Genomic DNA, 14,907 nt, shown 5'->3' with positions numbered 1-14,907 from the left:
AGAGGTAGAGAGAGAGAGAGAGAGAGAGAGAGAGAGAGAGAGATACACCATTGGGAAGAGAGTGAGAGGAGGGTAAGGAAGGAGAGAAAGAGATAAAGGAAATAAAGAGAGGAAGTGAAAGAAGAGAGGAAGAGAGAGAGACACACCATTGGGAAGAGGGGGAGAGAGGGATGAGAGAGAGAAGAAGGAAAGGGTGAGGAAGAAGAGCAGAGGGAGGTAGAAGTAGAGAGAGAGAGACACACAAACACACACACACACACCATTGGAAAGAGTGTGAGAGAGGGGGGGCGGGGGGCTAAGGAGGGTGGGAGAGAGGGATAAAGGCAGAGAGGAGGGCTGGGGTGGGTTGGGTTGGGGGCATTTGGTAAACGGCGAGCAGCACCATTAATCATGAGAGTGTTCGTGACAGACGCTGGAGGGAGCCGCTGCTTATCTCTCCTGGCACTGGACGGCTTCTCAAAATTTTAGTCGCCATTTCATTTTGTTTAATTTCGACTCCAGGGACAGTACAGTGGTCTCGGGTTTCGTGTTGTCGCTCACTGTTTTGCCTTCGTATTGATAGTTTTCAGATATAAGTTGAGTCGGTCTTGAGTAGTAGCAAGTAGCAGTAGTAGTAGTAGTGGTAGTAGTAGTCTGGTTTTAATTTTCCTTAATTTCGACTCTTAAGTACATGGAATGGTTTCGAGTTTCATATTGCAACTTACTATTTCGCCTTCAAGTTGATAGTTTTCAGATATATATGCCAGTACATCAGTCTTGAAGAGTAACGACTTCTATTTTGCCTTCTAGTTGATAGTTTTCAGATATATATGCCAGTACATCAGTCTTGAAGAGTAACGACTTCTATTTTGCTTTTAGTGTTATGCCCTTTCGATCATTTAGTAAGTACTTTCATTGCCTAGTTACAGTCTGCAGTACTGGTGACTGACTTAAGAGATTTATGTTGAATTGTTTTATTGTCGGTAACTCAGGAGCACTTCTAAGGCTGTTTTGACATTGGTGAAATAATGAAATAACACAATAAAAACTAAGTAATTGTTCATCTACCTCTCAATGTACTTTATTTGTGGTTAAAGAGGGAATGGGGTGATTTTATTTAGTGAAGTACAATAGTAGGGCTTTGTGTGACTGGGATGGGCTGTGGAGGCAGTGTGGAGGGGCTGTAGAGAGTGTGTGTTGCTGTGGATTTGATGTGGAGGAGGTGTGTGGGTGGGTTGTGTTTGTGCTGGGCTGTAGAGGGGTGTGGATTGGGTGAAGAGAGAGTATGTGACAGTGAGATGGGCTGTGGTGGGCTGTGGAGGTGTGTTGCTGTGGTGGGCTGTGACTGGGGTGTGGAGAGAGAGAGAGTATATGTGGCTGTGGTGGGCAGTGTCTGGGTTGGGCTGGTGAGGGGTCGTAGTATCTGGTCATTAGGATCCTGGCTTGCTCCTCCTGCCTGTCACTTGGTCCTCATATTAGCCATTATTTGGGGCCCTGGTCGTGGCGGGGGAGGCGGACAATGGTGGGAGCACAAGGGGGGTGATAAGGTTTTCTCTGGCGTCCTTTCTTGTCTCCACATTTGACGCCCGTAAAGGAAGACGCTCTTCTCGGCTCTTGTCTGTTTTTACACGGCGGAGGGAGATTGTCGGTGGTGCGCGTTTCCTGTTTGTGTTTCTCCTTTAGTCTGATGTTGTGGTTGAGGTTTTGTTCGGGGTTTTTGTGTAGGCTCTATCTTTTTTTTTTCTCTTTTTTACAGCAAAGGAAACAGCTCAAGGGCAAAGAAATAGAAAACAGTAATGAAAAATGGCCCGCTAATCACTGCTCCTATACAAAAGAGTTCAGAGGAATGTTTTATATCATATTTTTAGGGATATAAGAGAGTTTCACCAAATAGTTTCACTTGCCGACAAAAATGAGGAATAGAAATGAAACTGATGAGTCTAAATTGTTTCATTATTTATTTCTAAAGCAAAGTACATAGTGTTTTCTGGGCAGGGAAAGTGTTTCATGGGATACACTCAAGTTTCATCAAATACTAGTTTAACTTCTGGACAAAAATAAGCAACAGGAAAAGGAAAAATAGATCTAAATTACTTCACTATAAGTCTCTAAAGCAAAGGACCAGTGTGTGTGTATATGGTGTTTGCAAAAGGAAAAAAAAAATAGATCTAAATTACTTCACTATAAGTCTCTAAAGCAAACGACCAGTGTGTGTGTATATGGTGTTTGGTGGACAGGGAAAGTGAAAGTTGTTGGTGAAGGAAGGAAGCATGTATGGAGACAATGGTCCTGGGTGGGGTGGGGGGGCTGCTGGGGGTGGTGGTCTATGATTAATGGATTTTGGATTTTATGCCCTTGGCTGCTGAGGTTCACAGGTAGTGGGGAACACCTCCTGGAATGTGACCACCTCCTATTCCTGTTCCTTACTATTACCTGTACTTCTCTCTCTTACATACTCTTATTCCTCTCTCTCTCTCATGGCAGGAGTGATAGAATGCAAGCAGTAGATTCCTTACAAGCTTCACATCCTCACAGCTCTCAGGGTCATCTTGTATAGGAAGAGGATAGATTAATAGTAATGTTTAAAGGGTACGCTTATTTTGAAGGGAGGAAAGTGTTGAGAGACATACCAGAACTCAAGTGGTAGATCCTTCTCGTCACACACAGTACAGCCTCACAGCTCTCAGGGTCTTCTTGTATAGGAAGGGGATAGATTAATAGTAATGTTAAAAGGGTACACTTATTTTGGAGGGAGGAAAGTGTTGAGAGACATACCAAAACTCAAGCAGTAGATCCCACTCGTCACACACAGTACAGCCCCGCAACTCTCAGGGTCATTTTTTATAGGAAGAGAATAGATCAATAGTAATGTTAAAAGGGTACACTTATTTTGGAGGGAGAAAACACTTAGGCATACCAGAACTCAAGCAGTAAATCACATGTTACAGTACAACCTCACAGCTCTCAGGGTTGCTTACTTTTCTGAGGTAAGAGGATATATTAATAGCATCATGTTACTGTGAGAACCATTGTCTATACATAGCTAAGGAAGTAATAATCATGACATGCAGACTTGAATTGGTGTGTATAGGGAAGGACAGTGTAGAGGAATATTAGGATGCATTCTCCCCGTGCTGGGCGTTGTTAGACACCAGCGACAACCCCGAGTGTGCCGATGAGCGGGGCGAGGGAGGGACAACATCACCCACCCAGCAGGACACTGAGCTGCCCACACTCGGGGATTTTTACTGACCGCACTCTTCTTCTCTCTCTTTCTTTCTTGCTCTCACTCTCGCTCTCTCACTCTGCTCTTGCTCACACTCTTTTCTCTTTCTCACAGACACATACACACACACACACACACACACACACACACACATACACATGCACATACACACATACACACATGCACACATGCACATACTCTCTCATGTGTGTGCGCGTGTGTTCGTGCACCCATGTTCCTTCCTGAGGTGCCGAGGGTGCTGCGAGGGTTAGATGGCTCCTTGCTGTCCTAAACATGCAGATTAGTTAGTTTTTCAGCTACATTTTTTCATGACTTGGCAAAGATACTCGCAGGGACCTGAAGACAAGAAAGTGATGTTTGATTGGCTTCCATAAAGGTGAAACTCTCCAAGCATTAGCTGGCTGCATCACCCGTAAGGGAAGGCCGTTCTGGGCTGGCCTTGTGCACACCTCGGCGCTGGCTGCAGCTTCTCGGAGAACAAAGGGCCTGAATGGGCCGCTAAATGAGGTTGAACCCTTATGGGATGAAGGAAGCCATTTTTGCAGATCATATGGCAGAAAAAAAAGTAATTTTCTAATGGCAGTAATTTATTGATGCCTCATGGCCATTCAGGAGTATGATATGGGAGCCAGTCTGTTTAATGGTACATTTTGTCTCCAATTCTTCTGTTGATGAGTCCCTAACTCGTCTTCCTTTATCAGCGGGAGCGCTGCCGCCTCATGATGATTAGTGTTGGGTTACAGGGAGGCATTTTGGGGAAGTCAGTTGCCTGAGGGTCACCTAATGTTGGACATCACTCAGTAAAGATAATTTTTCTCAACCAGTTGATAAATTTATTGTATCATTTGGTTGGCAGGAAAATTGCAACTTTGTGTAACTTGCAGCCGTGCCAGGGTCACATTGTTCTCATAGCAGCTGTGTCGGGATGACAAGACATTTACTTTAATTGACACAGAAGCTAAAAATTTACCTCAGCTGATTAAAAAAGTATAAATGTGTTGTGACCATAGCAGTCATTGCAGGATAGTTTTTGCAATGGATAATAGTAAATGATATTTGATAGAGAAAAATATAGTAGTTTTGATGCAATGAAAAATATGACAGTATATATATATATATATATATATATATATATATATATATATATATATATATATATATATATATATATATATATATATATATATATATATATATATATATATATATATATATATATATATATATATATATATTGTAGCAAATATAGTTTTGGGTCCTAAATACATAGAGTTTTGGTGTAAATGGCACAGGCTGCCAACACAGTTGACACAGATAAGAAGGAAAAATCTAAGAGTTGATAATGCCATTAAAATAAAAACAGCCGGGCACCATTTATAGATCAGTCTTTCAGCAAATCATGGAGTGTGCTACCTGTGTTACGCTCAATCCCTGCTCAAAAACTGACAAGTCACCAATATTTTGGATACCAGCGCCATCCTGAATTGTCATCCTCACTCCCTCTTGTCATGGTTGGTTTTCCCTGCATCATCCTGACCCCCAGAGAGACGTGTAGCACTGTCACACGGCCTCGGCCACAAGTACATGTGTCTGGGGGGAGCCCTCGACGGCTGCCTCTGTCTATCCTTGTGTAAGAGTGAGCTCCATGTTCATGCAGAGGGATATATTAATGATTTGGAAGTAATATGTGCCAGAGATGCTGGGATGTAGTTTTAGGAGCTTCCCTTTACCCATTTCATGCTCTTACTGAGGGAAACTTTAATTGATTTGAAAATGATATGAGTTGAAGTAAATCTGAGTTGTAGTTTGAGGAGCCTGACCAAGCTGCCCTTTGTCCTTCAGTTATAAGTAATGGGTTGGCGATGGTGACTGATAAAGGTGACCGTGAACCATATATTGAACACCAGCATCTTAAGTACTGAGCCTTTCCCTAAACTCAATTGAGCTGATAATCGACTGTTTAAAGAGGACTGGCTTATCCACAGTGCTTGGTATCATCATTTAAGAAAACTTCAAATCAGACATAAGAATTTGTGATCGAAAATTGTCACTCATTATCTGTCAGGGCTGTTGTTAAGAGGTAGTGCTGGGTAGAGGTAGAGATAGAGGTAGTGTCAGGTAGAGATACAGGTAGTGTCAGGTAGAGATAGAGGTAGAGGTAGTGATGATGGCAGTTAGAGATAGAGGTAGTGTAAGGTAGAGGTTGAGATAGAGGGCCAGGTAGAGGTAGAGATAGAGGTAGAGGTTGTGGCAGGTAGAGGCAATGATTGAAGTAGTGTTAGGATGAGAAAGAGATCGAGGTATTGTCAGGGAGGGGAAGAGAAAGAGGTAGTGGAAGGTGGAGGTAGTGACAGGGTGTGTGTAGGGTGGGGGCAGAGGACTCGGGAAAGCTTCAAAGTGGTTCATTGTTTCCCGTGAAGGCCGCCTCCCCCTGAGCCTGACATATCATTGGGCCCGTCACCAGTCAAAATATCCCCTCCTGGTGGCCCCTCAAGCACCTCAGCCACACCCCAGAGATTAGGAACACTCAAAGTAGAAGTCTCGGACGTAACTTTTAGTATTTCCTAAGAGACACTCCCAAGAACCATTCAGGGGACAATTAAAGATTCATAAGGTATTAATGAAGCAGTTCTGGTCAGGTGGTGGAGAGAGATTTACCTGGTTTTCAGTGGGCTTTGTGTTTGTTCCCGGAATCATGGGAAATATAGACTTTTGTTGAGTTACATCACACCAGAACAGGAAACATCTGGTCGTGTCCCAACATGCTGCAGGAAACCCAATGCTTTGCCTTATAATGAATGTGTAGTACAAGTATATTCCTGGTAGGCTGAGTAGTGTTATGAGATTCAGAAGAAGAAGCAATTCCCTAATATTTATTTCACATTCTACAAGCCTCACATACCTCTGAGTGATGGTGACTCGGCACAACCTCACACCTTCCTTACCTGCCCCCAGCCCTAATTACCTGAAGTTACCTGCCTGTGGGGACGTCCTCCTCAAATAGTTGGTTTTCCAAGGTGTGGGAAGGCAGACCAAGAACTAAAGGAAAGCGAGAGAAAGATAATCACTGCTTCTATAACACAGGCAAAGGAACTGTTGACTTTACTTTGAAACATACATTTTTAATCCATGAGGAAGTTTGCTTTATTTGACTGGTGATTCCACAGATTTCATTGAGTGGAGGTATTTTTTTATTCTACATCTAAAGAGGTCAGTATTTTTGGTTTTTATAGTAAGCGAAGGCTGATTAAGGGATAAAAAATAACAAAATATACGTTCTTTGATAAGAAATCACAAAAACAGTACCTATGCACTTATTATCTTTTTAGTTTAGTTAGCGTCAGAGGCGTGGGAGTGTTATGTGGTGAGGGCGCGCTGGGGCAGAGGTGGAGGGAGGGTGTGGCGGGAGGCTGTTAATGGAGAGGGCCGGGCTGGCAGACACTTGTAGCCCTGCAGAAAGGGTGGTGACAGGCGGCCGGCACCCGTACCCACACTGTTGACGGGGAGGAAGGGAGGAGCGGGCAGAGATGAGCTTGATAAGAGGTGCATTAAGGAGATGGGAGATTGTCAGGAGCTGTAATTACATGGAACTTGGTTGTCCGCCGTGTGTAGGGACAGGGAAGGCTCACTATAAGAAGATAACTTTTTATCTCTCGAGATTATTTTTATTGTTACAATGATGTGTATAAGGCTGAGCCTACAGCTGTATTGATGAAGATTTACACAGTGGTGATCTGGTTCTAAAGAAGATGCTTAAGGCAAAAAAATCCTTGGCAACTACACAGATCCAGAGATATGAAAAGTTGATGGTGTTGAGGGTGGTGAGGTCTGATGGTGAACGTGAAGCAGGCCGGGCGGGCAGGCCAGGTGTAGGGCGGGGCAGGAGGGCTGCTGGGAGGAGGAGACATCCTGCTGGCCGGGACCATTACCCTCATGCTGGTTTTCCCATCACTGAGGCTAGTCTTAACAAAGCAAAAACAAATTTTTATTTTTCAAAAACAAATCAATACTTATTTGTTTCCTAGAATAATGGTTAATATAATTCCAGGTGTATGGTATAAGTTTTTGTTATGTCTTAAAAGCATGAGTTTTATTAAGAACCATTCTGAAAACTTTCAATGTGTATACCCAGTTCAGCAGACATAACTAAAGTAAACTAAATAACTTCTGGCAGCTCACCCAAATAGGATTGGTTCTGGAATTTTTTCCCGCAGTCATAGAGCCATACATACTTGCAGGAACTTCCCTCAACCGTTAGCACACCTAGCCATGTCCGTGAGTGTTGTGCCTCAAGCCCCATGAAGGCCGAGAGGGAAAGAGGAAGCACAATTACATTATCTGGACTACCTGTACATTGTCTGCCCCTGATGAGGGTACACCACTGGACCATTAGGACAAGGGAAGGTGGGCCAGGGGACAGGGGCTGGGAGAGGAGGAGACAGGGGTGTGGGCTGTCAGGGTGTTTCTGCCTCAGACTTTTCTAAAGAAGCTTTTTCAAAGAGGGATAGTGACTCTTATGTTGCTGACACATGTGTTATGTAAGACTGTTGGGTAACTAAGCTATATCAGATCAGCCCTGGTGAGCTACATTCTTACATACTGTTTGAAACATTTAAAAGTTTAATATATGCAGACTTCAAATGTCAAATAACTGTCCTCTCCAAGGCCATCAAAGATAGTGTTAGCAATCTTGAGTCTTCCCAGGAGTTACTTTTTCTGTATTTAGTTAACAGTTACAAGCGTGAGCTGGAGGGAACGTAGCCGAGGAGCCTGGTGGTGAGTGTGGCATGTAACAATGGCTTAGAGGTGATCAGCCTTTAGAGAGGGGCTGTAGCTGCCTCCCATATAGGGGCTAATCGAGTCCCGGGGAGGCGGGCCGGGCTAGCCTCTGTGAGACAATTGGACAGTTGAAGATTATGGCGGGAGATGCCAGGCCGTGCCCTCTGGATGTTTCTATGGTTGTTTCCCTCCAAGGGTCTCCTAAAGTCGTGTAGGCTCCATAGGAGGCATTTCTTACCTTGTCGAATTATGAAAATTTGCTTTCATTAATCTCACCTGTCAAAGTCCCAGCTATTGAATGTCTGCCGCTACGTTGAACAATGTGGGCCGGGTTGCCATGTGTAGGATACTTTTATCGGGCACAAGATTAAGGTCCAGACGCGCTTGTTTGCGTCAGGAAAACTTTTGGCAGACTTTCCAGTGTGAAGCTGAAAGAAAATGAAAGAAGGTGAAAAATTTTGACCACTTACCAAAGTGTAGAAGAGAAAATAAGGCTGCGGGTTGGCCCGGTGGCGCCCATGCTGGGAGGGGTGAGTTTGGGGCGTCGCAGCGGGATATTGGCGGCAGCATTGTGTGATGGGATATCCGGCTGGCGTTAGTCAACCCTTGCGGGGCCAACCCTTCGTGGTATTCCTCCCCCTCTCATCTGGCCACCCTCTGCTCCCCCCTCAAAGTGTAGTGGCCCCCAGGCCTGGAGGAGGGCCTTTGTTACACCATTTGGCCAAGTTTCCTGTTGGGCGCACAGCCATATTGGTGGGTTGGCTGATCGGGCACCACCTGTCTGGCGCGAGGCTCTGCCCCTCGTAGTCGTGTTTGGTTGCAGTGTTGTGGCGGTGGTGTGGCGGTGGTGTTGTGGCAGCGCGGTGGCCCTAAAGTGATGCTCGCAGGCCTCGGTGAGTCAAGGCGAGGGAGATAGTGATCCTCGGGACACTCTGCTGAGTTTCTCATTATAACCCTCGATCAAAAGGCTTTTGACGATGGCTAAGTGAATAGAACAGTACCGTGTTGTGCTTACATCAGCAACTTTTCCTGTGTGTCATAGTGTGAAGGACTGTGCCAAGAGACTGTGAAGGAGTGAGTGATAACCTTGAAACCTGACTGAGGAATCCACTGAACACACACGGTGAGCATTAAGTAAGTGTTCCACGGCAGAGTGACGGTGGTGCTTCCTGCTTGTGAGATCGTTAAGTAATGTGTCTTGTTTTGGCAGTGATTGGAGCCTTAGTAATAATAATAATGATAATAATAATAATAATAATAATAATAATGATGATGATGATGATGATGATGATAATAATAATGATAAACTAATAATAATAATGGAGAGTTTTGCAAGAGAGTTTTATCCGAGTCATATTTCAGCATGTTGTTCTGAGGTAGCATGCAGAAATTTTTAAGGGTTTTACTTAAATTTAACCTATTATAAATATTTCTTGAGTATTAATGTTCATGGAATGCCACACTTTTCACCCTTGGTATATATAAATGGGTACCTGAAAGTTTATCTGTATGGACGTTTCTTTCCAGAGTTTCTATGGGGAAAGATTTAGGCTTGGTGGTGGCCAGCATAGAGTGGCATCATTAATCATATTGGGATCATTGATGTACTTGGAGGGAGGCCAGGTAGAGGAGGCTGGCAGGAGGCTCACTAATGCTCCTTGTCCAGGCAGGAGGGCTGAGGGCACCACCGGGCCTTAAGAGTCATATACCAACCATGGGAGCTGGGCGGGAGAGGAGGTGGAGAGCAGATATTAGTGTGGAAGACAGACAACTTTAAAAAACACAAGTATAACCACGTGAAAGTTATTTTGTAGTCAAGGACAGACAGAAATTAATGTGAAAAGAACAGACTGACATTAGTGTGCAAAATGGTCAACTTAAAAACGAAAAAATAACCTGTGTTGTCTTGAGGGCCTGGGGTGTGGGGTGGTTACTCTCATGTGTTTTAGGTCAGAATTCTACTCCACTGTAAATATCATGATGGATTTTTATATGCTAATCCCTATTATTATTGTTATTATTATTATTATTATTATTATTATTCCTTGTTCACTGTTTTATTTTATTTTTTTATTTTTTTATTTTTTATTTTTTTAACTGTAGCAAAAACAAATTTCCATTTTTAATAGTTATTTTAAGACTCGTGAAGCACTTTTTATGATGCCGTTCAAATGAGAAGACATAATAGGAGGAGGATGCTTTTTTTTTATGTTTTCCTGCAAGCATTTTTATCTGTAGTGAAGACGTTGAAAATATTTGTCGTACTTTTCTAAGATGGAAATGTGAAAGTCAGCGTTGTTAATAGTGGCTGATAAGATGTATTTGAGGTAATGACAGTAGGTTGATTTATCATGCAGATTTTTTATTCCATTTATTTCTTACCTGTTGAGTCGGCCCTTCACAGAATATTATATTGTGCAAAACTATTTAGGTCATGCATATTTTTTTAGGAAGTCGTAATGATGTTAGTACTTATCATCATCATCATCATATCATTATACCTCCTATCCTCATTATAACATTTCACTATCATGTCAAGCACACCACACACACACACACACACACACACACACACACACACACACACACACACACACACGGGAAAGTGAAGACTCATCTGCTGTGTCCACTCCTTTTATGAACCCCAAGAAGTGATCATGAGTATATATAGACAGACAGACAGGCACACTAATTTATTATATACCTGAAAACCAATAGTAACAAATTTCTTATAGGAGTATTGTAAGATAAGGATGATGATCAATTTATGGTGGAGTTGAAAAAATGAAAATGGTTACCTCACTCCACATTAGAGAATATAGACAGGTAGACAGGCATATTAAGTTATTATATACATGAAAACCAATAATGAGAACTTCCTTTTTATAGCATTGTAAGATAAGGTTGATGTGATGCTTATTGTGGAGTGGAAAAAAATTGAAAATGTTTACTTTATCTTTTACTTCCATGTAGAATATAGACAGATAGACAACCATACTAATTAATTGCATACATAAAAACCAGTGATAACAACGTTCTTTTAATAGCATTGTAAGATAAGGTTCATATGATTCTTTTGGTGGAGTGGAAAAAATTCAAATGTTGACCTCACTCTCTTAATTCCATCTTCTCATTTGCTTGCAGGGGAACATCGGAGTATATATTGACAGACAGACAGGCATACTAATTTATTACATACAAAACCGATACTAACAAATTCCTTATAACAGCTTCGTCAGATGAGGTTGATGAGCAGCTTATGACAGGGTAAAAAAAAGTGAAAATGTTTACTTTGCTATATTGATTCCTTCACTTTCCTTGCAGTTGAACATTGTAAGATGAGGCTGACGAAGAGCTTTTGGCAGAGTGGAAAAAATACTTCAACGTTTACTTCACATGTTAATTCTGTCTTCCCTTTTCCTCACAGGTGAACAGTTGCTGTCCCCGGAGAACCATATCAGCGGCGGGGATGTGACCCTCGACTCCGTGTCTCCCCTCAACTCCCCGGCCTTCACCCTCAATGAGACGGTTCCCGACTTCAACCTCGACTTCAACCTTGATGAAGCCCTGAAGTTTGTTGGCCTGAACTGCTCTGAGACAGGAGAAACTGTGTGGAAGGTGAGGCGCTTGTGGGCTTGTTCTTGAGCTGTGGCGATGGGTGATGTGTCGGTGGAGAGGTGGATGTGAAAGAATGGGAAGTGTGTAGAGGCTAGTGGAAGGAAAGGTTATGGGAAAGAAGACATGGATTTGAAGGAGAGTAAAGGGACATATTGAATAGAAAAAAATAGGTGTGGGGAGGTGTGTAGAGGCTAGTGGAAGGGAAGGATATGGGGGGATCAAGTAAACAGGGATGTGCAAGAGAGTAAAGAAAAATAAAGATAAAGAATGGAAGGTATGTGGAAGCTAGTGGAAGGCAAGGATATAGGTAATGAAGGAGATATGGATGTGGAAGAGAGTAAAGAAAAGATGGAGATAAAAAATGGAAGGTATTTGAAGGTTACAGTCAAATAAGTAGACAGGGATGTGCAGGAGAGTAAAGAAAAATAAAGATAAAGACTTGGAGGTATGTGGAAGCTAGTGGAAGGCAAGGATATAGGTAATGAAGGAGATATGGAGGTGGAAGAGAGTAAAGAAAAGATGAAGATAAAAAATGGAAGGTATTTGAAGGTTATAGTCAAACCATTTCACCGAGTCCAATGAGGCGTTGGCTACTGCCGGGCCTTTCCTCCGTTCTGCTCCGCCACACAGTCCCTACACCTATCTCTTCCTCTCATATGTTGCCTATAGACACCACATACGCACCCACACACACAGCTCCCTAAAAACAACTTAAGCCAGAAAGAGTACAAGTGAAGGGCTGATACATGTCTCGTCGTTCTCAGCCTGCAGAGTCCGAGTCCAGCCCGTCTGCCAAGGGAACGCCCGACAAGGAGAAGGAGGACAGCGAGGACGGCATAGACTCCCTGAACGACACCCTGGACGACATGATCCAGGCCTCCCAGCTCCACCCGCAGCACCCTCGTTCACTACAGGTAGGTCTGGAGTGTTTCGTTGTGGTGATGATTCAGTTTGTTTAATTAGTTATCGATTTTTCTATGGCTGAAGGAGAACGATCAAAGTCTAAGCCAAAGGAATTAAAAAGCACATCATTTGCTTCATCTGTATTTCCTCCTGCCTACGACTACCCTTAATTGATCTCTCTTCTGGCCTCTTGTTCTTTTTTCTTTCTTCAGAGCAGTGTCTACCGGGCTTATTTGTTGCGTTTTTTTTTTTCCCCCCCTTGAACTGCCTCTCTTGCTGTAAAAAATAATGATGCTAAAGTTAGGTGATCAAATTTAGCTCCAGAGATGTCATGATTCTCCCCTCAGTCGTTATAACTCTCCAACATATTAACGATGCCCCTAAAAAATTCCCTTGCATTCTCTTCCAAATAATTATGATCATGCAGTGTAAAGGACGCCTCACGCTTGACCCCCAAAGTTGCAACAAACTGAGACGTCACCGCATGATATTTTGTTCCTTTGTATACATGTGTCAGCAGCATGTATCCATTGACTGTGCACTCACCCATGACGACACATATTGTACAGCCATTGGTGTGACGGTGAGCCCTACAGTGATATGGATGGTCCCTTTATGCCTTCATTCACTCTGCATCTTGTATTTTTCACCGTGTATATTTCCGCTGTGTCTGTGGTTATCCATTTGCAAGAACCGAGATGATATTGGCTGAGTCCTTTGAGTTACTGTTCACCTCTCCCTTCCTTTCCTTGGTCCAATCTATTTATTTATTCATTTATTTATCATCCACATTATCGTTGCATTCGTGGCTGTTTATCTCCGAGCTCCATGCAGTCCAAGATAATATGGGTGTTCCTTAAGTTACTGTTCATCTATTCCTTCCTTTCCTTGGTCCTGTACATTTATTTATTTGTCATTGATATTACCGTTTCATTGCCAGAACTGAAGGAAAGTAAGAGCGTGTGTTGACTGTCTTTGATGGGTCTACTAGAGGGGATAGTTGTCTGTATTTCTGTGTGGGTGAGGTTTGGGGGATGAGTGTAGGATGGGAGTTTGAAGTGATATTTGTCTGTGAAGGGTAAGAGGTTGCTTGTGAATGGGAGTTTTCTGTGGATGGGGGCCTGAAGGGATAGTTGTCTGTGGATGGGGACTGAAGGGATAGTTGTCTGTGGATGGGGACTGAAGGGATAGTTGTCTGTGGATGGGGACTGAAGGGATAGTTGTCTGTGGATGGGGACTGAAGGGATAGTTGTCTGTGGATGGGGGACTGAAGGGATAGTTGTCTGGGGTTGGGGACTGTAGGGCTATTTGTCTGTGGTTGGGGGACTGAAGGGATAGTTGTCTGTGGATGGGGGCTGAAGGGATAGTTGTCTGTGGATGGGGGACTGAAGGGATAGTTGTCTGTGGATGGGGACTGAAGGGATAGTTGTCTGTGGATGGGGGCTGAAGGGATAGTTGTCTGTGGATGGGGGCTGAAGGGATAGTTGTCTGTGGATGGGGACTGAAGGGAAAGTTGTCTTTGGAATGGGGCAGAATGGATAGATGTCTGTGGATGGGGCTGAAGGGATAGTTGTCTGTGGATGGGGACTGAAGGATAGTTGTCTGTGGATGGGGACTGAAGGGATAGTTGTCTGTGGATGGGGACTGAAGGGAGTTGTCTGTGGATGAGGGACAGTTGTCTGTGGATGGGGGCTGAAGGGATAGTTGTCTGTGGATGGGGACTGAAGGGATAGTTGTCTGTGGATGGGGGCTGAAGGGATAGTTGTCTGTGGATGGGGGCTGAAGGGATAGTTGTCTGTGGATGGGGACTGAAGGGATAGTTGTCTGTGGATGGGGACTGAAGGGATAGTTGTCTGTGGATGGGGGACTGAAGGGATAGTTGTCTGTGGATGGGGGACTGAAGGGATAGGTGTCTGCGGATGGGGGCTGAAGGGATAGTTGTCTGTGGATGGGGGCTGAAGGGATAGTTGTCTGTGGATGGGGGCTGAAGGGATAGTTGTCTGTGGATGGGGACTGAAGGGATAGTTGTCTGTGGATGGGGGCTGAAGGGATAGGTGTCTGTGGATGGGGACTGAAGGGATAGTTGTCTGTGGATGGGGGCTGAAGGGATAGGTGTCTGTGGATGGGGACTGAAGGGATTGTTGTGTGTGGAGGGGGACTGAAGGGATAGTTGTCTGTGGATGGGGTCTGAAGGGATAGTTGTCTGTGGATGGGGGACTGAAGGGATAGTTGTCTGTGGATGGGGGCTGAAGGGATAGTTGTCTGTGGATGGGGGACTGAAGGGATAGTTGTCTGTGGATGGGGGACTGAAGGTATCGTTGTCTGTGGATGGGGACTGAAGGATAGTTGTCTGTGGATGGGGACTGAAGGGATAGTTGTCT

The 14,907-nt window shown here is 43.8% G+C and overlaps 1 protein-coding gene across 6 annotated transcripts in view; it reads left to right on the top strand.

The window, feature by feature from the left end:
- The window catches only part of LOC126983935 (endoplasmic reticulum membrane sensor NFE2L1-like), a 143,745-nt gene that overhangs the window by 69,566 nt on the left and 59,272 nt on the right, over nucleotides 1–14,907 (top strand). For 5 of the 6 annotated variants that reach the window (XM_050837167.1, XM_050837166.1, XM_050837168.1 and 2 more), the window contains exons 5-6: nucleotides 11,433–11,623; nucleotides 12,388–12,537. In XM_050837167.1, coding sequence (XP_050693124.1) covers nucleotides 11,433–11,623; nucleotides 12,388–12,537 — 341 coding nt within the window. Of the gene's footprint in view, nucleotides 1–11,432; nucleotides 11,624–12,387; nucleotides 12,598–14,907 lie in introns of those variants that run through there. The other variant, XM_050837170.1, reaches the window with a different exon arrangement.

The sequence above is a fragment of the Eriocheir sinensis genome, chromosome 55 (genome assembly GCF_024679095.1).
Source record: "Eriocheir sinensis breed Jianghai 21 chromosome 55, ASM2467909v1, whole genome shotgun sequence".
In the NCBI taxonomy this organism is placed as follows: domain Eukaryota; kingdom Metazoa; phylum Arthropoda; class Malacostraca; order Decapoda; family Varunidae; genus Eriocheir; species Eriocheir sinensis.
Note: the sequence above shows the minus strand (reverse complement) of the source record. Positions and strands in the feature narration are given on the sequence as shown.